The sequence below is a fragment of the Akebia trifoliata genome, chromosome 8 (assembly GCF_017979445.1).
Source record: "Akebia trifoliata isolate Shusen 1 chromosome 8, ASM1797944v1, whole genome shotgun sequence".
Lineage (NCBI taxonomy): Eukaryota > Viridiplantae > Streptophyta > Magnoliopsida > Ranunculales > Lardizabalaceae > Akebia > Akebia trifoliata.
Window position 1 is genome coordinate 38,256,991 of NC_141382.1, and position 20,313 is coordinate 38,277,303.

Consider the following 20,313-nt stretch of genomic DNA (forward strand, 5'->3'; position numbering starts at 1 on the left):
TTGTCTCAATTAGATTCAAATCGCAACTTCAAGGACGCATATTGAAATATTCACATAGAACCACGTTGTCATTGGGTCTAGTACTCCATACCAGACTTAAAAATATTTAAGCTTTTAATTTTATTGAAATATTCGTTTACAAAGACGCTTCAATCAAATCTAGTTTAACTCACGAGAGCTTAGACTTTCTTCCATTGTATTTACACACCATATCGATCAAATCTTGATAAGTCCAGACTCTTTTCTCGCTTGATTTTTGTCCAAGAGAGGAGTACATCTCTTCACAACTTCTAAGGAAAAACCCCTTTCTGAAAGCAGTGAGAACCAGGGGATCAGTGTTCATTTCTGCAGCTTTTTCTAGTAAACCCATCCTTCTCCATCGTTCAAAAGTCGAATTCCCATCAAAACCACCCACACTAGCATCAAAGAGGACTCCAACAGTTACTATGTCAGGTTTTAGTGACCTAGTTTCAATTTGTGAGAGTAAGATATCCAACTGCCTAAAATCTTTCATCTTCAAATACATTAGTGCCATAACATTTGTAACTGTTATATTCCATGAAATTTTGGCGACTACCATTGCTTGAATGATGGATTCGATCCCTCTCCGACTCGAAATACAAGCATGGGAAAGGAGCCGAAGACACCAAACAAGATCATTCACACCATTTCTCGAAGCAACATCAACTCCCAAGTCCTCTAACCGAGAAAACATGTGGTTCTCAATATAAAATCCAGCCATTTTCCTAATCATACCGTACTTAAATGGGGTTTGTGAGTTCAAAACCCTTTGATAAACCTTTTCCATCTTCTCCAGAAGCCCTAAGTCCACGTAAGCCTCGAGCATTGCAATTAAAGTTAAAGTTTGCAAATTCATCTTCTTCGAAAGCAGAGTTCGATCCACTCTTTCCATTCTTTTGAACAACCCTCCTCGAGCAAACTCCACGATGAGTAAGTTATAAGTAACACTGTCGGGAAAACATCCCTCCAACTCCATTTTCTTCACGCACTTACCCATCTCATCATACATTCCATAATTCCCGTAAGCTCGAATAAGCCCATTGTAGGTTTCGGGTATCGGCTTCAAATTGAAATCCACCATTTCCTTTAAAAAAATTAGGGCATCTTCAAACTCCCCTTTATAGGCAAATCCATGAATTATAGAATTATATAGTTTCAAAGACAGATTAATATTGTTATTCTTCATCTCTCTAAGAACTGAGACTGCTTCTTCCATCAAACCCACTTCACCTAATAACTCCACAATCTTCTCATAGTTAATCTCATTAATTCTTGACTTGTTTAAGTTCTTCCACAAATCAAAAACCTATAAAACAGCACAACACATTTCTTTCTTTTTGGTAATTTTCTTCAACTTTTTATGAATTATTAAATTAACAAAGAAACTAAACAGAGGAAGAAAAATTACCTGGAGAATCTCTTGGGGTTGAGAAGTTTCTTTTAGGAATCTCATTACTAACCATAACTCTTTTTCACTCCAGTTTCCTTCACTTCTGAGGATTTGAAGAGGACTTGAGTTGTTTTGGAGCTTTTTGAGTAAGGATTTCAGTCTCTGGTTCTCATGGAAGGTGTCAACAAAGAGGAGTGAATAATTTGTGAGTTTTGTTGAAAATTTTTGTGGTGTTTCTTGGTGATAGTGATTTTGGGTTTTTTTTCCGTGAAGTATTGGAGGAGACAGAGAGGAGGAAAGTGGGGACTTGAAGGATGGCTTCCTGGTAATTAGGTTTTTATACAGGTGGTTGTTTTGAAATCTCCAATTAAAGCTGGTTTTGTTGAAATCCAGGGAAACAATGGCGTTCATGTTGCTTGCTCGCTCTTGTGGCTGCGTTAACTTGTTAACAGCGGTGGCAATCTTAATACGACCCGCGAAGAAGACTCGAAATAAGTGGGTTTGGGTGACGCCTAATTGGATTTGGGTAGGAATAGTGTTGATCCATTTAACATGATTACCAAATGGGTCGGGTATGGATCAGAGTGTCTACCTTCTTAACCCGTTTTGACATAATTAGTTATTCTATCATTGATGTGTAGTTTATCATAATTATTTACGATTTTTTTTAATTATTCATTTTTTTTTTTTAGAATTTCATTTAATTTATTTATAATATATTTTTTCAATTTTTATAAAATATAAAAAGTATTTTAAAATATTTTTTAAATAATTAATGGTTAAATTTTTAGGTTAAAAAACAAAAATACTTTTCTTACTAAATTATTTATTTATTTATATTTATTTCATTAAAATATAAAGAGGTATGTACCATGTAGTGTGTGATTCCCAAATATGGTGTGATCCATGTGGGCAAACCAAGCCTTAATAAGATTTAAAATCTTACTAACTAAGGTTAGTGTGTCTCATGTGATAATAAAAAATACTTTACTTAGTAAAATAAAAATAAAACTAATAATGATGGAAAACATTTCTTCTTCTATGGTGGAAGTTCCCGACATGAAAGTTCGACTAACAAGGGAGAGGCAATCAGTATCTTAAAGCACTATATCTTAGAAAAACTCTTTAGTTACTGACTTAGTAAGGAAAATTTTTCGACCAGATCACCTTATGGCATCCAAAAAATATAATTTGATGCCGTAGGGGTTGTAAAGGACAAAATTTCATGTACTTTGAAAATAAAAATTCAAAAGAATGGAGTTTTTCACCATTGGATTTTAATTTTAAATTTTGGTAGATATTGATATATTGTTGCGTGACTTAATTTTTAGTAATGATATTTTATTTCTAAGGTGGAAATGGGACTTACTATTTTTGCAAATAAGATTATAATTTTATTAAGAATATTGTTGAAGTGACCTCGAGTCTCGATGAAAAGCTTCTATGGTTCCCATACACTTTCATGTCAAGAAGTGTGATATGAGGTTCCAGCTTGAAGTCACTCCAGCACGACTCTTTTATTAAACAAGTTACATGGGTTGGATCAGGTTTACCTATTTAGGTTTGGGTTTAGTAAAATTTCATGATACCCTCACCTCAACACGACACGACCTGACCTGACTTATTGGCACTCTTATTTGTTTGCATTTCTTTTAGAGTTATGATATTACCACACCATTAAATCATGATTACATCCCACATGTGGATTACTATATCTATTATCTATTATCTATTATCTATCATTGAATTTTTCATTTTTTTTTCAATGAAAGTATTATTCACCAAATTATTGAACTATTTTGAATAATTCACAAATTTTTTAGTCTGAAAACAAAAAAGCACATTTTTTGACGAATTTTTATAAAACTCGGTAGAAAAAAAAAATGCCATTATAACTTGTATGTTTCAAAGTGTAAACTTGTAAGTAGTGACGTGTAATACAAGTCGACTTTGAAGTGGATATGCTTCAAAATTTTGGAAGAATCCATATTTTTACATGATAAATGTCTTTTTTATCTTTAAAAAATAATGACATGACTCTCTACATTTATTTGAGATTACACTTTAAGTTTTCAAATTGATGATTTGTCCCTTGACTTTGGTCTTTTTTTAAAAATAAATGTAATAATAACCTCAATGTCGTCACTATCACCATCATCATTATTACCATCATCAATTTCATCATCACCATCATTATCATATGGCCGAATTTTTTATTTCGAATTTTTGAAATGAAACGAATAATACACGTATGAAATATATGTTGCATATTTTTCATTTTTCAAATTTTAGACTAGATTTTTGCAATCCAAAATCAAATAGAACTCGCATTTTTGTTGTATTCCGAATTCCTAACAAGGCTTTAGACTGGAACCTCATATTGCACTTCCTGACGTGAAAGTCTATGGGAATCATAGATGCTTTTCATCGAGATATGAGTGAAAAACATCTATGATTCCTATCCACTTTCATGTCAAGAAGTGTGATATGAGGTTCCAGCTTGAGGTCACTCCAGCATTACTCTTAAAAGAAATTAAAACGAGAATTAAAATAGTCCTCATCTAACCATTCAACCGCACATTCTTGAACATGAACCCGTTTTTTCACAGGAATGCTTATATTTATAAAAAAGAATAACATTTTAAAAGGGTAAAATGACCTTTTATTAAAAAAAACTAAATTTAACAATTTGGTTGAGGGCAAGTAGAGGAAAGTGGGTAAGAGTCCTTTAAGTAACTAACTATAAGGGAGGTAAGTGCAATTGTCAAAATGGTAGGGGTTGACATAGAATTAAGCCAAATCACAAGGGATGAAACATTTTGGCAAAACATTTTTCAAAACATGGGTTAGAAATTTTTGGTGAGGATGATCTCCTCACCGTAGAGATCATCCTCACCAAAAATCAGCCCATTCCAAAACTTCTGACCCATGTAGGACAAAAATGGTTGGCAAAAATGTTTGGTGCTCAAAGGGACCCATATATATATGGGAAATGTTCAGCAACAAACATTTTGGCAAAACATTTTTCAAAACATGGGTTAGAGGTTTTGGAATTGGCTGATTTTTGGTAAGGATGATCTCTACGGTGAGGAGATCATCATCACCAAAAATCAGCCCATTCCAAAACTTCTAACCCCATCAAAAATGGTTTACAAAAAATGGACGGTCCACGATTTTTCAACTTGTAAACTGGGGCTAGAAGTTTTGGAATTGACTGATTTTTGGTGAGAATGATCTCCTCTCCGTAGAGATCATCCTCACCAAAAATCAACCCATTCCAAGACCTCTAACCCATGTTTTGAAAAATGTTTTGCCAAAATGTTTGTTGCTGAACGGGGCCCTATATATATATATATATATGGGTCCCGTTCCCCACCCTAAGCTTTACCCTACACTTTAACAAACGTGTTTTGTCCTACATGGGTTAGAAGTTTTGGAATGGGTTGATTTTTGGTGAGGAGATCATCCTCACCAAAAATCAGTCCATTCCAAAACTTCTAACCCCATAAAAAATTGTTTACAAAAAATGAACGGTCCACGATTTTTCAACTTGTAAACATGGGGCTAAAAATTTCGGAATGGGCTGATTTTTGGTAAGGATACTCTTCTAATCATAGAGATCATCCTCACCAAAAATCAGCCCATTCCAAAACTTCTAACCCATGTAGGACAAAACACGTTTGTTAAAGTGTAGGGTAAAGCTTAGGGTGTTGAACATTTCCCTATATATATATATATATATATGGGTCTCATTCCCCACCCTAAGCTTTACCCTACACTTTAACAAACGTGTTTTGTCCTACATGGGTTAAAATTTTTGGAATAAGCTGATTTTTGGTGAGGATGATCTCTATGGTGAGGAGATCATCCTCACCAAAAATCAGCTCATTCCAAAACTTCTAACCCCATAAAAAATGGTTTACAAAAAATGGATGATCCACAATTTTTCAACTTGTAAACATGGAGCTAAAATTTTTGGAATGGGCTGATTTTTGGTGAGGATGATCTTCTAATCATAAAGATCATCCTCACTAAAAATCAGCTCATTCCAAAACTTCTAACCCATGTAGGACAAAACACGTTTGTTAAAGTGTAGGGTAAAGCTTAGGGTGTTGTTTCCCTATATATATAGGAAGGCGTTTGGCGCAAAACATTTTGACAAACATTTTTAAGCCGTTGGATATAACGCCAATGAACGGATCAGATTCAATTTAACTGTCGATCGGTTTAAGTTATAAAATTATAACTTAATTATAGCGCCACCCTTCTTCTTTTCTGTAATTAGTGCGAAGTCCCTCTCTCTTTAAAACTATTTTGAAAAACCAGAGTTTAACTCTCTGTCAAACCCTTTCTCCTGGTTCTCCATCGTCTCTCTTGTGTTCAAACCCTCACTCTCTTTCTCTCTATCTCTCGTGAACTCTCTCATTCTCTCTCGGTCTCTTTTTTGTTCTCGCTCGGTCTCGCTCTCTCTCTCGTTCTCGCGCTCACTCTTTCATTCTCTCTCGGTCTCGCTCTCACTCTCTCATTCTCTCTCGTACGAACGATGAAGATTCCATCTCTCTCGCAGACAGGTACTCTCTCTCTCTCACTCACTGTATTAATTTGAGTTCCGATTTGATGAAGACAAAATATCCGAAATTATTTAGGGCTTTTTTTATCTTCACTTTGGTAAACTAACAATAGACTGTGAACCTGATTGAATAACAATTTAAGTATTAATTTGAGTTTCTGTTCTTTGATTTGTTTGCTTTATAGTCCTTTTATGTTTCAAAATCATATGGCCTAATGAGTTGTTAAATAGACTATGAACCTGATTGAATAATTCCAACAATCACATTTCAAAGAAAACCTAAATCTCATAAAGAAGAAGGAAATCAATTTAGACTTGGAAAATCTCAAATGAAAGCTTGGGGGCATTGAGAAAAAATTTATTTTAGAATTTGATTCAGTGTTTGTTATTGTGGGTTTGTGTGTATTTTCAAATTTCTGGTTTATATCGTTCTTGTATTTTCTTTTTATTTCTTTAAGAAATTCAGATAACTTATATTTCGCTCAAAGTATGATTATAATCTTAACTTATTGCTTTCTTTTTAAGTTCTGAGTTGTTATTTTGATTCATGAATTTAGTTGTTTTGGCTAAATTGGTTGGTGTTTTTTTTCAAAATTCTGTTGATGCGAAGAGATGGTTTTTTTTATCCTTACACTAGTTCAGGGGTTGCTAAGGAAACTTTATGTATTACCAGCATATGGCCAACTCAACAGTGATGTTATTAGTGACTACCCACTCAAAGAAATGATCGAATTCCATAAAGCTCATGGAGGTGAAGCTTTTACAATGGCAACCAAGATAAGTTTCGATCTATTTATTATTATGTGATTATCCTATCAATGTTTCTTGGAGAGGAAATCATGTTTCATTAGTTATGAAACGTACAGATGAAGTAGGTGACTGAAATGCTCATTTTGGGTAGGTGGATGAGCCATCGAAGTATGGTGTGGTAGTTATGGGTGGATGCAATGTCATGCTTGCATATCAGGCAGCATCATCGGGTGGCACTCTATTGTTGGACAATGAGCTCGTGTTGAGAACATGACTATTCTTAGAGAAGATGTGTACGTGTGTGATGAGATCTACAATAACAGAGTGTTGTCGAGATCAATTCAAGCATTTTGAAGCTGGAGATTGTCATTTGAGGGTCGACCTAGAAACTCATCTGAGTTCCTTAGTTCATAACTAAGAGCGTTTTTTTCTTTATTTCCTATTTATTTTTTTCATCTTATGTTCCTTGGTCTGAAGTGTTAAACTAGTAAGTTAACCTATCGAAAAAAAAAGAGAGTAAAACTAGTAAGTTTTTTGTGGATTGAGGGATATGGTGATTGTTCAGTGTCTTATTAGGATACATTTGTGTATCTGTTTGTGATGTAATCTTTGATGTAAATTTATAAATTCAGTTAATGTGGTTCCTTTATGGCTCTCTATCATTTATGTATAGGGTCTATGATTGTAGGGAATTTGTTTTGAATTAAATACAAATTGCTAGGAAAAATGATCAAAAGAAAATGAATTCCACCTTTTGATTGCACGTAGGAAATTATCAAAAGCAATTGCTTCAACCGAAGTGCTACTTTAGCTTTCAACACTTACCTCTAATGCTGTGGACTGATCCAATTACCAATTATCTTTTATAATTTAACACTTGTATTAAATGAATTTTGGATGACATTCTGATTGAATTTTGGATGGTAAAAATGGTGAGTGATTCAAATAAGGTTTGGATGGCATTCTGATTGAATTTTGACTTAAATGGTCATGCAACAATAAATCAAACAAAAATGCTTCAGGTCAAGGGACAATAACAAAATTCCACCTCTAGGGAATAATGAGATCTGTTGGCTAACTAAAACAGAAGGTAAGTAAGTTGAGTTAGGGTAATCTTAAAAAGATTTGGTTATAATTTTTCAACAAGGATTAGTGGGTCCACTGGATATGAGTCGAGGGATTTTTTTTTTGTGTGTTGGGGGTGGGGGGGAGTGATTTGAGGAGATCTTCCTCTCAAAAAATCAAACCACTTTGAAACTTCTACACTGACAATGTTGCCTTGGAAGTGAATATTCAAACGACCATATAGATAGTAATTATTTTTTTCAATTAGTAAACAAATAGTATTTTTTTTTCAATTAGTAATTAATGTTGAAGTGTACAACCAATGAAGAAATTGCATGAGAAATGACGTGTTCTTTTAACATATTTCCCCTTGGAGTAACAGATGGGAATTGCTTCAAACAATTTTCAAATCATTGCCATCTTTGTCACATATTGCTGCAACAATAAAAATAGTAACATATGATCTCTGCAACAGTAAAAACATGGTAATACATGAAATCTAGTAACATACTTGGAAGGGACTTAGTGGCCATCCAACACAACTGTTTTCTATTTCTACCACCTACCTAATAAAGGCTATTTCAATTTACTGATTTTATCAATGGTTTAGAGAACCAAATACAATTTTTTTTTTTTTTTGCTTTTTGTTTTGTTTTTTTTTTTTTTGTTGAGAAAATGGACTGAGAAAGAAGCATATCTAAAGTCTTTTTATGGGAGAACGCTAACAATTTTGCAAACTGAGCTAACTAACCACCAAGAATTATCTATCACAACTGCTCAATTTGCAGCGCAATGATGTTCGCAATCCACACAACAGAAATACATACTAAGAGATTAGGTAGGGCAAAAGCATATATACCGATAGCCACGTCTATCATTCCTGTAACCTTAGAAACTGGATTTTTGAAGCTCATGTCAAAGGGACATATACATACATATAAGATGTATTTATAGTGTTTATAAAAATTATTCTTCAATGGCATAATTATAAGGCTTGCAGCACCGAGTCCCAGATAAGTAGCAAATAGTGGTCTTGCTCCATCAGATTCAAATGGTAGGTACCTTCATGAGTCTTATGTACTTCAACTTTATACTTCTCTTCCTTGCTTCCCCTCTCCACCTTGAGAAGTATGTCGAACTTGGCAGTTTCTTTAATCACCTGGCACAACAAGAGCAACATAATAAAATATTAATATCCCTAAGTGATAGATAATTACTTTAAAAAACATACAGGGTTTGTCGGTGTGAAAAAGATCGTAACAAAATAAATGATGTAAAAAAAAAAAACTTTAGATATGTGCGGATCATAAGGGGCCAATGAGTTAGACCTCTGTTGGATAGTCTTCACAGCATGATTTGCAGCATCTTGGACTATAGGATCATGTGCGGGCACTTCTCGCCACCCTAGTTCGTGACCCTCCAAAATGTATCTATGAAGCTCCCTTCAGAAATATTTTCTTCATGGTAGCCAAGGAGAATGGAATTACGTTCCATTGACAACTAGCGTTGAATTAAGTAATCGAGCAACAACAACAACAGTACATACCTGTTACCAAGCATAATAACTCAACATTTATTAAGAGAAGGCGTAGAAAGTTGGATCTTCATCTTTAAGAAATCTATTTATATAGATAACAATGTAGTTATAGCGAGTAAGAAACAAATAGAAACAAAAGTCATGTTAAATAATATATGTAGTAAGAATTAATTATATTGTAAAAATACAAAAAAATATTTATATATTATTATATGGCTTCAGGTTAGGGGGGCAGGGTTGGAACCAAGATTTTCTTGTAGTGGGGGCAAACTACAGTTGCCTGATAAGGTTGAAGAGTATGAAGATAGGTGCTTTTAAGGTGAAAATTCATCCACCAAAATTCACTACAGATAATTATAAGAAAAAAAAAGCACTATAGAGGATCCACTCCTTTTTTAAATCTTATGTTATTTAGATAAATTTAATTACTTAATTCTTTGTTTTATTTAATAAATATAATTTAATTAGGAAAAAAAAATTAGTCCAACTAAATTGAACCTCGGTAGGACCATTTGGGGATCAACAAAAGTAAGACATAAGGTACTATCTAAAACTAGGATGATTTAAGTGTGTTACCGCTAGGTTCCCAGTTGCGTTGGTCAGCACAAGGAGTCCAAGCGGAAGCAAGGATCAAGGGCTCCTCCCATAAATCTTTGGGCTCATGCTTTCCCTCTCCTTGATTGTCAACACGTCACAAAGAAATATTCAATCGTACTCTATGCATACTGAAACTTATGAGATTAAGCTTCATATCCAAAGCCTACCTCTGCTAACGCATGGGCAACCAAAGCCAACATTCTAGCAAATATAACTCTTTGGGGCCTTTTCCCTCTAGCAAACTTCCTCCATTCTCTCTGAAATATGACGAAAATAAGAAGTAAATAATCACCTTATTAGTGCCCTCTTTACTATGCAGCAATGTTTAAATTAATTGATAACATATGCAAATACAAAAGAAGCATCACTTCTATCAAACCCATTGAGTAAAAGAATTACTTCTGTGTTTTTTTTTTATAAAGATGAGTACAATTTATGGCAAGGTGAGATGTAATTATGAAAATGGTTTTCCATTCTACTACAATGAATCTAAATGGATCATTCTGCCACTCTGTAATCTATGATATAAAAAAGGTATCCTTAAATGTTTCCAGCAATTTTACATCCATCCATTCGAGCTGAAATCTTTCTTCTGTTTCTGCCATCCAATTCAATCATAGATTCACAGTAGAGGCTCTTAAAGTTTATATTCTTATCGTCAATAATGCTTACTAGCTTACATAAACAGTAGGAACAATTCATTGTAAGTAATTTTAAATCTTTAATTCTAATTCCTAAGCCATTTACTTGATGTGCCAAGAATTGTAGTCTTATATTGTTCTTCCACTTAGTTGAAGAATCGAAACTAAGTCAATCCCACTACCTTCGAATAGTGAGCTTGTTAACACTGACAGACAACAATCATTATCCATGATAAGTAGCCTACCTCCAAGAGCAAATAAGTATAGATTTAATGCAATATCAAGGTTCAATGATTTCAAACATTGAATATCATCATTATCTTAAATACTTTAAGAGATGAAGTACCTGTCCAAGTGTCTAACTCAATGGAGATGGCCATAGGGCAGACTATTGGATCTCTAAAATCCGTTATAAATCGCTCAAAATCTTTGTTCTCAAAGATATTTGATTGGATTTCATTATTTGATGCTGATTATAATTAAAAAATCACAACCACCACCCCTTTTATCTTTGATTCTAAGCTAAACAATCTTCCATCCAACACTGCAAATATATATAAAATCACTACCAACCCCATCTCCCAAGTCCTCCATTTCAATTCCTTTCAAACATCTCAATCAACACCTTTCATCCTTGTCGATTGGGATTTTTATATCCTCAATAAGTTGAAAACAGTTAATGTGATGTGTGTGGATGGTAAACATGGAATTAGGCATGGTGGGTGCCAATTTTATAGAGTTACTGTTTTCGTGCACGTCTGCTATTCCAAATCAGTATGTCATGAATTTCTCATGTGTTTTAGTTATGAGTCTGGTAGATAAACTAAATTCAAATTTATGTTTGTGGGTTTGTGATCTTGTTGGTTGGTTACTTGGGACCAATAGAGAAACTAAAAAATTTCACTTGCTCACGAGATTAAAATAAAAAAACAAAACTAATCGGATTTTTTTATGTGAAATATTTCACAGATGAAATATTCTCAAATCAAAGAACAGAAACTCAAATTAATACCTAAATTGTTATTCAATCAGGTTCACAGTCTATTGTTAGTTTACCAAAGTGAAGATAAAAAAAAGCTCTAAATAAATCTGGATTTTTTGTCTTCATCAAATCGAAACTCAAATTAATCCAAGGAGATGAAGCTTAAATAGTGAGATATATATATATATATATATATATATATATAGAGAGAGAGAGAGAGAGAGAGAGAGAGAGAGAAAGTACCTGTTTGCGAGGGAGATGGAGTCTTCGTCGTTCGTGCGAGAGAGATGTAGCTTAAACAGTGAAAGCGAGAGTGAGAGAATGAGATGAAGTCTTCGTCATTCGTGCGAGCGATGATGAGAGAGTGAGAACGAGAGAGAGATCAAACCGAGAGAGAATGAGAGAGTTCGCGAGAACGAGGGTTTGTGAGAATGAGAGAGCTCGAGCGAGAGAGTTTCGTGGGAGAAAGGATTCTGTCTCTCGAGAGAATCAGAGAGTTCGATCGAGAATGAGAGAAAGTGAGTGAGAGAGTGAGAGAGGAAGGTTCTGTCGAGACTCAAGAGTGGAATGAGAGAGGGTTCGACAGAGAGTTAAACTCTCTGGTTTTTGTAAATGGATTTAAAGAGGAGAGGGACGTCGCACTAATTAATATGAAAATGAGAGATGACGCTGTAATTAACTTATAATTTTATAAGTTAAACCGATCGACAATTAAATTGAATCTGATCCGTTCATTTGCGTTATATCCGACGGCTTAAAAATGTTTTGCCAAAATGTTTGTCAAAATGTTTTGCGCCGAACGCCTCCCATATATATATTGCCCAAAAAATAAACCATAGATTTACAATATATGTATATATATTAAATTTTGGAATGTATGAGTTAATTTTATTTCATTACAATCTTAAAATCAAATTGAAGCCAATCAATCGTGTTGTAAATTATAATTAATTCCCTATCTTCTCAATAACTGTCTACTATTAATTTTTTTATTTTTCCATCAATGCATCTATCTAATTAAATTAAAAAAAAAAAAACAGGATACTTTGATAATATTATAAGAGAGCTACTATTGCCACACCAACTTTTACTAATGCCACACCAATCCCTATATAAATCACTTAAGAATTGCCATAGTTGGTGTGGCATTAGTAAAAACTGGTGTGGCAATAGCAACACTCTATTACAATCAATCTCCATTTAACCCATTATTTTTATTGAAGTCCCAACGAACTCCATCTTATCTGAACTTGAATTGAAGTGGATCTCTCTTTTATTTTCCTTTTTTTTTTTTTTTTTTCAAACTAAAATAATCTGTTGAGATTAGTGCTACTGCTAACCATTCAAGAAAGTCAAAACTTTGGGAGCGAGCCTAGTCGAGCCGGCCCAAACTGAAACCGTTCCACGCCAAGCCTAGATTCATGATAGGCTTGGGCCCGAATTTTTTTGGATCGGGCTTGGCTTAGGGCTGACTGATTCTTTTTGTTACTCCCAAAGTGGCATGCCCAGCCGCATCAAAATTTTGATGAAACCCTCTCCTTTACATGACACGTGGCTTAATAATAAATAAAAAAAATAATAATATTATTATCTTTTTATTATTTTATTTTTATCATTAGTCTTTGGTAAATATTTAAGATGTCTCCCTATAATTTTTAATCTGGTGATTTGAGCCTTGACATTGGTCTTCTCTTGTAGAATAATGAAAATGACCTCAATGCCCTAGTCATCAAATGGGAAGGAAATGAAGGGTCTTAAGTCATTCTTCATTTGTCTTTAAGAAAAGATTGAAGTCAAGGGGTAGTGTATCTTTTTGAGAAAAATAGAAATATATGTCACGTAAAAGAGATGGTTCTATCAATTCTTTGAAGCAAGTGACCGCATCAAAGTGTTTTCCAGGTAAAACCCTAGCAAGTCGTACACAATAGAATCTGAACCGTTGATCTTCATCTTAGAGGTTTACAACATAAGAGGTTCATATCGAAGGAACCCTAAAAGGCTTTTTTCATCTCTCTTTGGTTGAAGCACACCAGCTGAGAAGGGCAGATCGAGGCATCATCAATGGTGAGACTCAAAATCTAGGGTTTTTCAGTTTCATCAATTGCAATCTACTGGTTATATTTATCTTTTCCTCTGATTTTTCATCATATTTTTATAGATTTTTTATTTTTTAGATCAGTTGGTTCTTAGATTATTGATATTTTAAAATCATTTTAGGGTTCCCGCTTCGATTTTCATCACTTTTTTTCTTTTGGTGGCGCGAAATGGGGAGCCGAAGAGACCCTTAAATATGTTTGGTAATTTTAGTGGATTAAGATGAAAACTAATCCGTATAATTTATGCATAAATGCGTGCAATCGTATTCGATCCATTTGAAATCCTTTGTAATTTGACGATAAATGGTACTTTTGAATCTAACATCTATAAAAACTTGGGAAGCATTTCCTCTGAATTTAAACATTTGTAAAATCTGAACCTAGTTTGATTTTCATTAAATTAAAACAAACAAAAAAAGAACTTGAGGTATTTTGGGAAGTCCATCTTATCTGATTGATGTTAAAAATTCACACCTCGAGATTTGAGAATCCGGATCTTGGGGCGTGGTAGTGTGCTATCGGTTTATTGTCTTGTCTTGTTCACCAATGATACCGAGATTACTCGGATGAGAGCTTTTCTTCTCATTCATGGTATTTCGTCTTGAGTCATCTCCGTCTTCGATGATTTTCAAAACCATGGTTCTTACAATAATATAATATATTATTGTCCTATCAATGTATTCCATCTTTTAAAATCATGAAACCAGTTTTTGGCAACTTGTACTTTCAGCCCAGTTAACCATCTACACTCCAGTATGAAAGTACACATTGAGCAAAAAATAGAATTTTTTTTTGGGGTAAATTAATGGATGATTCAATAGGAAGCAACATTCTACAAAAACTCATCACAAGTTTTTTTTTTTCTTTTGATGAGTAAGCTGGACTTGAACCCGCGACCTCAAAGTTGCTTTGCAATGTGTCAAACCAACTGAGCTATGGGTCAAGTCCAAAATCATCTCAATTTAGGATTTCGATAATTTGTAGAAAATACAATTTCGTTTAGATAGCTAACCTTGTACTTTTGGCCGTACAAGAAGAATACAATTGGTTAGATACTTGGGTTATCGGTTTTAGAAGGTTTTTGGTATGACCAAGCTTTTAGAAGAAGCGCACAAGTTGGCCAGTTAGGATTGATAACAAAACGGCATCTCATAGAGGCCCGAACTGTTAAAAATATAGTAATATGTGGATGGCTCCAAGTGTTTCCACGGTCAAATTGATTTGCAATATTTCACAGCTATTACTCGTCATTTTCTAGTTGTTAGATGAAATAGTTCGTTATATTTTTGTGTTTTTGGTTTCATTAAAAGAATGATCTTGTGAGTATGGAAATGTGTCCTTGTATCAATTCCTCTCCTTTCTCCTATGCTTGGTCTCTGTTATTTTATTTGTGGGAAAACTTACTTAGTCTTCATTTAGATATTCTACCGACTTTGCTTGGTCCATGGAAATTTGTGGCTACTTGTTCTAAATTATTTATGTTGTCCTGAAGTCAGTTTGTGGATTATTTTTTGTATCAAAGTTCATCTCATGGTTATTATTTGTTTATATTTTAGCATTTTGACTAAGTGATTTCCTCGTCTGTTCCAGGTTTTCGTTAAAGCACAGAAGTCGAGGGCCTACTTCAAGCGTTTTCAAGTCAAATTCAGGAGAAGGAGGGGTATAGTATTTCTGTTCCATCTTTAGTTATTGAGATTCCTAGGTTTTCATTTGGTAATTTTGTTTCCTTGATTGTTATGCAGAGGGAAAGACGGATTACAGAGCTCGGATCCGTCTGATTAACCAGGACAAGAATAAGTACAACACACCGAAATACCGTTTTGTTGTTCGATTTGTATCCTATAAGTTGTCTGTTTCATGTGTTCGGTTGTTTTTTCTTTTTTTTCCTACAAGTCTTCTGCTTATGGATTCAGTAGTTGTTTCATTATTTATCAGTTTGTTTCTTAAATTCAACTTGTCAGCTTGGGTCGACATACAAATTAGTATTTTGTTTAGGTACAAAGCCTTTTTTTTTAGATCTTCGGGTTTTTTGGTTTTGATTCATTATTCTCACAATTGTAACAGAAGAACTCTGTGACTCAAGGGGCATGCTATAATAATATTGCTCCATACAGGTTCTTTCTGCAGTCCCTGTTTCCCTATCTTCCATTGCAGAATGATGTAAGAAAAAGGGTGGATATTAGGGAACCACCTGACTCCTGTAAGGCCCTATTCTCTTTCTGACTCACGTACATGCGACTTTACATATGAGGTGCATACAATAAGTGGGTTATCGATACAATCTCGATCTTGTCCTAGGAACTCTAATTTGAAGCACACAATGGAGTCTTTATATCCATTGGGAATGCAAGCCCCCTAAAGAAGTAATTTCATTTTCAAAGAACTTCTATATTAACTTTGAGAACTGTTTTTTTTTCCCGGTATAAGTTGCAACAATTTATGAGAAACTTTATGATCCAGGTTCTGGACTTTTTGTTTTGTTTTTTTTGAAAACTTCTTTCCCATGCCTTTGTGGTGTGGATTTTGGGCTTGGTAAAGCTTGGGGTTGTATTTAATGAAGAAGTTACAAACAATAATCACCTGTAGAGGATTATGTACAGGCCTGAAGTGAAAAGCACACTGTTACACACTCTCAGGTCACATTGAAGTGTAGTAAGTTTTAATTGAATCATGTAATTTGGGTTGAAGCAGAGTTGGGAAGGCAAGGAAACTGACTTGACACTGTCCCTAAATGCGGAATTCTTATCTATGATCAAGTTGGCTTGTGTTTGAGCCATCTGGACTGAGCCACTGATTTATCCCACCTGGGGTTTCTGAGCTGTGAGCATGCTTCATTTGTTGTTTATAAATAATATATCTTTTAAACCTTAACCCTTTTACCAGACTAACAAAGATATTGTTGCCCAAATAGTATCTGCCAGTATCACTGGCGATATGGTACTTGCTGCAGCTTATGCCCATGAGCTTCCTCGTTATGGACTTGAAGTCGGCCTAACCAATTATGCTGCAGGTATGCAATCCATCACCTCGTGACTCCTTTATTTCCATTAATGGTGGCATCATCTGCTCTAAATGTAGTCTGTCATGAACCCCAGCTTATTGTACCGGCCTTCTCTTGGCTCGCCGAGTTCTGAAAATGCTTGAGATGGATGACGAATACGAGGGAAATGTTGAGGTATTTCTTCATTAGACATCAATTACTTTTTGTATGTTCTTTGAGTGAGGAAAATCATGTGATTAGCCACTGCACTGACATTGGCAGGCAACTGGTGAAGACTTCTCTATAGAACCGACAGAGAGCAGGAGGCCCTTCCGGGCACTTCTTGACGTTGGCCTTCTTAGAACAACAACGGGGAACCGTGTGTTTGGTGCCCTTAAGGTATATCATCAAGTCATCATAGTATCCAATGTGATCAAAATATGTTTGTATATATCAAATTGTTCTGTTTGCATTCCTTGGTACTACAGCATGCTTTACTATGTATATTCTTTGTTTTTTTGTTTCTTAGCATATGTAGGTTGCAGATTAACATATATGGGTTTCCTTATTAATGATTCTATGAGGTGGCATGTGCAAACACGCATGTATGAAAAGGGCTTATCTGTAATTAAAACGCTGATTAAAGGGTTTGACAATATTACATAGTTAAGAGGATATTTTTGTAATTTTGAAAATTAATTGATGTGATTCTCTAAAGTTGTGCACTGCAATTTTCTTGGTTTTTGACCAAAATGACCCTGATTATATTAAGTTTAAGAATAAAGATGCGGGCATTTGTTGGGTTCCAAAATTTGACGGCAAACCACTTCTACTCCGCCTTCTCTCATTATAATAGTAAAGATACTTGAAGTGTGCGGGTGAATTAAAGAAGAACCAAAAATATTGAAGGATCCATTATGACATGTATAGCTAATATGGTGTCTTTCTGAAATTTATGTACATGTTTCGGCCAGATTAAACATATTATGTTTTCTGATGCTTAGCATTCTCTTCATTACCATTATACAATCATTTCGTTGTGATGCGATCATTATTTGTTTGGCATTGATTTTTTCAGGGAGCATTGGATGGTGGACTTGACATTCCTCACAGTGAGAAGAGGTTTGCTGGCTTCAAGAAGGACGACAAACAGCTTGATGCGGAGGTTCACCGAAAGTACATTTACGGTGGCCATGTTGCTGAGTATATGAGGGTCAGTTCCCGGGATGCAACATTGAATTTCATTTGTTAATGATGATATTATGACCTTGGTGATGAAGCAAGAGGGCTTAATTTAGAGAAGATCTGTTGCTTACTTTCTGAAGGTTTCTATTTCTTAACTGCAGACACTGATGGAGGATGAGCCAGAAAAGTACCAGACTCAATTCAGTGAGTATGTCAAGAAAGAGATTGATCCTGATAATATAGAGGAGATGTACAAGAAGGTGCACGCTGCCATCCGTGAGGATCCGACAATAAAGAAATCAGAGAAGGAGCCTCCCAAGGAGCACAAGAGGTAACACTACTACACATCCTCTTTTTTCCTTTTTTACTTTTTTAGTTTTTAATTTTAATGGGAACAAAAAAAGTTTGGATTTGTTTAGCCAAGCAGTTTTAGGCATGGTTTTGCAATGAGACTATTGTAATGGACCTTGGACATGTATTGGAATCACTATGGAATAGCACACTTCCCCTCGTAATACTATTCACCATGCCTTGTTGATAACTATTATGTTATATAATCGGTCTTAACTCTTCACCCGTTTATTTTGTGAAAATTTGAAATCCTAGGCATGTGAACCAGTTGCAATTTCTTGATTTTGTGCCTGATGTAAACCAAGCTTATGAGCTATATCGGTAATTACACATAAAGTTGTTCACATCCATAGTTTATGAGATCTGCTAACCAGTGCTGTGATGCCTAAGCATGTGAACCAGTTCAATTTCTTGATTTTGTGCCCTGATGTAGACCAAGCTCATGAGCTATATCGGTAATTACACATATAAAGTTGTTCACAATCATAGTTTATGCGATCTGCTAATCAGTGCTGAGGATCACAATCTATCAATGTTGGTCGTTTTGTGTTACCCAATCAATGGGCCAGCCAGTGTGACCTGAGCATCACAATCTATCAATTTTGATTGTCGTGTTGTCCAATCAATGGGCCAGCCAGTGTGACGAGCCTGACTCCAAAATTTTCTTCCTTGATAAAATGGAATTTGGTGCTAGGGATGTAGGGAATAAAAATATATTTGACGTATTTATTTACAAATTTAGAGCATTCTCTTTTTCGTGTATGCATAATGCATCTTTTGTGAAGTTATATTGATTATTTACTGTGTTTTGGCTTCAGGCACAACTTAAAGAAGCTGACATATGAAGAGAGAAAGGCCAAGTTGATTGAGCGCTTGAATGCCCTCAACTCAGCAGCAGGAGCTGATGATGATGATGATGATGATGAAGACGATGAATGAAAGTGCCTTTACAGGAATTGAGCAAGAAAATAAGTTTTTTTTCTGGGTGCTGGCCCTACACATGTTTTTATCATCATTGTCGTTCTCCTATAGTTTCGTGTGGAACCTTTTTTATTTATATTTTTGCAGAAGTAGAGGTCGGTCATGTGTTTAGTCAAGTTTTGGAGACTGTAAGTTGGGAATTGATTACAATTTCTTTTTGGCTTGAATAGTTGTTAACTAGTTATGGGTTTTCAGTAAATTAGATGATTGCATGGCATGATTTTTGGGAATTGATTACAATTACCTTTTGGCTTGAATAGTTAACTAATTGTGGGTTTTCAGTTAAATTAGATGATTGCTTGGCATAATGTTTGAAACATAGAAACAATGACAGGACATATATGATGTGGATTTGATTGGTGAGTCTGCCTTTAAGGCTTTGTCTGGATTGAGAGAAATGGAGAGAAGAGAATACAGGAGAAGAGAAATAAATGAGTTTCTCTTCATTTCTCTTGTTTGGATTGTTTAAGTCGGGGAGAGAATTCTTTTTAAAATATTTTATAATTTCAATTCTGCTCCTATATCTCTTTTAAGATATCTTAAAATTAAAATTTCAAAGTTATCCCAAGTTCTCTCTTGTCAATTCAAACATGGTGGAGAGAAATTGAGTTTTTCTTCTCTTTCTTCACTTCTCTCAATCCAAAGATAGTTTAAGGAAATATATTATGCACTCTATCATTTGACTAGTGTGATTCTTCATCCTAAGGAGATCAAGAATTTTACTTAAAACCTTCTCCCTTAATATGTCACCAACTAATATGACATCAAAACAGTATCTAATTATTTATGGATTAATGATAAAATGACTTGTTAAAACAAATTTTTTATCCTAGAGCACCCTATCTTGTCCAAATCCCTCGGGTACATGCGATACCCCACAAATCACACATACTAGACAAGTCAAGTTATGAGAGAGCTTGTCCAAATCCCTCGGGTACATGCGATGCCCCACAAATCACACATACTAGACAAGTCAAGTTATGAGAGAGCTTGAATTCAAGATCTCTCCCTTTTTAGAGGGATGCCTCACTAACATTGCGACACAACAAATGATGGCATACTCCTCCACCTCCGTCTCATCTCATACAAATGAAAATGACCTAAATACCTTCATATTCAATCTCTAGTAAAAAGTCCTAAATGTCCCTCAAATTTCTTCCATCTTCA

General features: G+C 34.8%; 2 protein-coding genes across 2 annotated transcripts; one reads left to right on the plus strand and one right to left on the minus strand.

Moving 5' to 3' along the window:
* Positions 1–96: 96 nt before the first annotated feature.
* On the minus strand, positions 97–1,960 carry LOC147396723 (Pentatricopeptide repeat (PPR) superfamily protein). Its single transcript, XM_086451800.1, has 2 exons — positions 1,430–1,960; positions 97–1,327 (listed from the first exon to the last, which is right to left on the minus strand). Exons 1-2 carry the CDS (start codon positions 1,820–1,822, stop codon positions 170–172), a joined length of 1,551 nt encoding a protein of 516 aa, XP_086307926.1. The 5' UTR covers positions 1,823–1,960; the 3' UTR covers positions 97–169.
* An 11,519-nt stretch (positions 1,961–13,479) lies between these two features.
* On the plus strand, positions 13,480–19,376 carry LOC147396724 (large ribosomal subunit protein uL18y-like). Its single transcript, XM_086451803.1, has 9 exons — positions 13,480–13,617; positions 15,240–15,309; positions 15,392–15,483; positions 16,533–16,659; positions 16,745–16,824; positions 16,912–17,028; positions 17,708–17,842; positions 17,976–18,145; positions 18,984–19,376. The coding sequence occupies exons 1-9, from the start codon at positions 13,615–13,617 to the stop codon at positions 19,102–19,104; spliced, it is 915 nt and encodes a 304-aa protein (XP_086307929.1). The 5' UTR covers positions 13,480–13,614; the 3' UTR covers positions 19,105–19,376.
* Positions 19,377–20,313: the final 937 nt, after the last annotated feature.

What these genes read in the sequence shown, in the direction of transcription:
- LOC147396724 (XM_086451803.1), top strand. An exon ending in CCTAACCAATTATGCTGCAG is followed by an intron (nt 16,660 to 16,744) that starts GTATGCAATCCA and finishes CATGAACCCCAG; the next exon opens with CTTATTGTACCGGCCTTCTC. An exon ending in AATACGAGGGAAATGTTGAG is followed by an intron (nt 16,825 to 16,911) that starts GTATTTCTTCAT and finishes TGACATTGGCAG; the next exon opens with GCAACTGGTGAAGACTTCTC.
- LOC147396723 (XM_086451800.1), bottom strand. Translation starts at nt 1,822, where the DNA reads ATGAACGCCATTGTTTCCCTGGATTTCAACAAAACCAGCTTTAATTGG. An exon ending in AACCCCAAGAGATTCTCCAG is followed by an intron (nt 1,328 to 1,429) that starts GTAATTTTTCTT and finishes GCTGTTTTATAG; the next exon opens with GTTTTTGATTTGTGGAAGAA.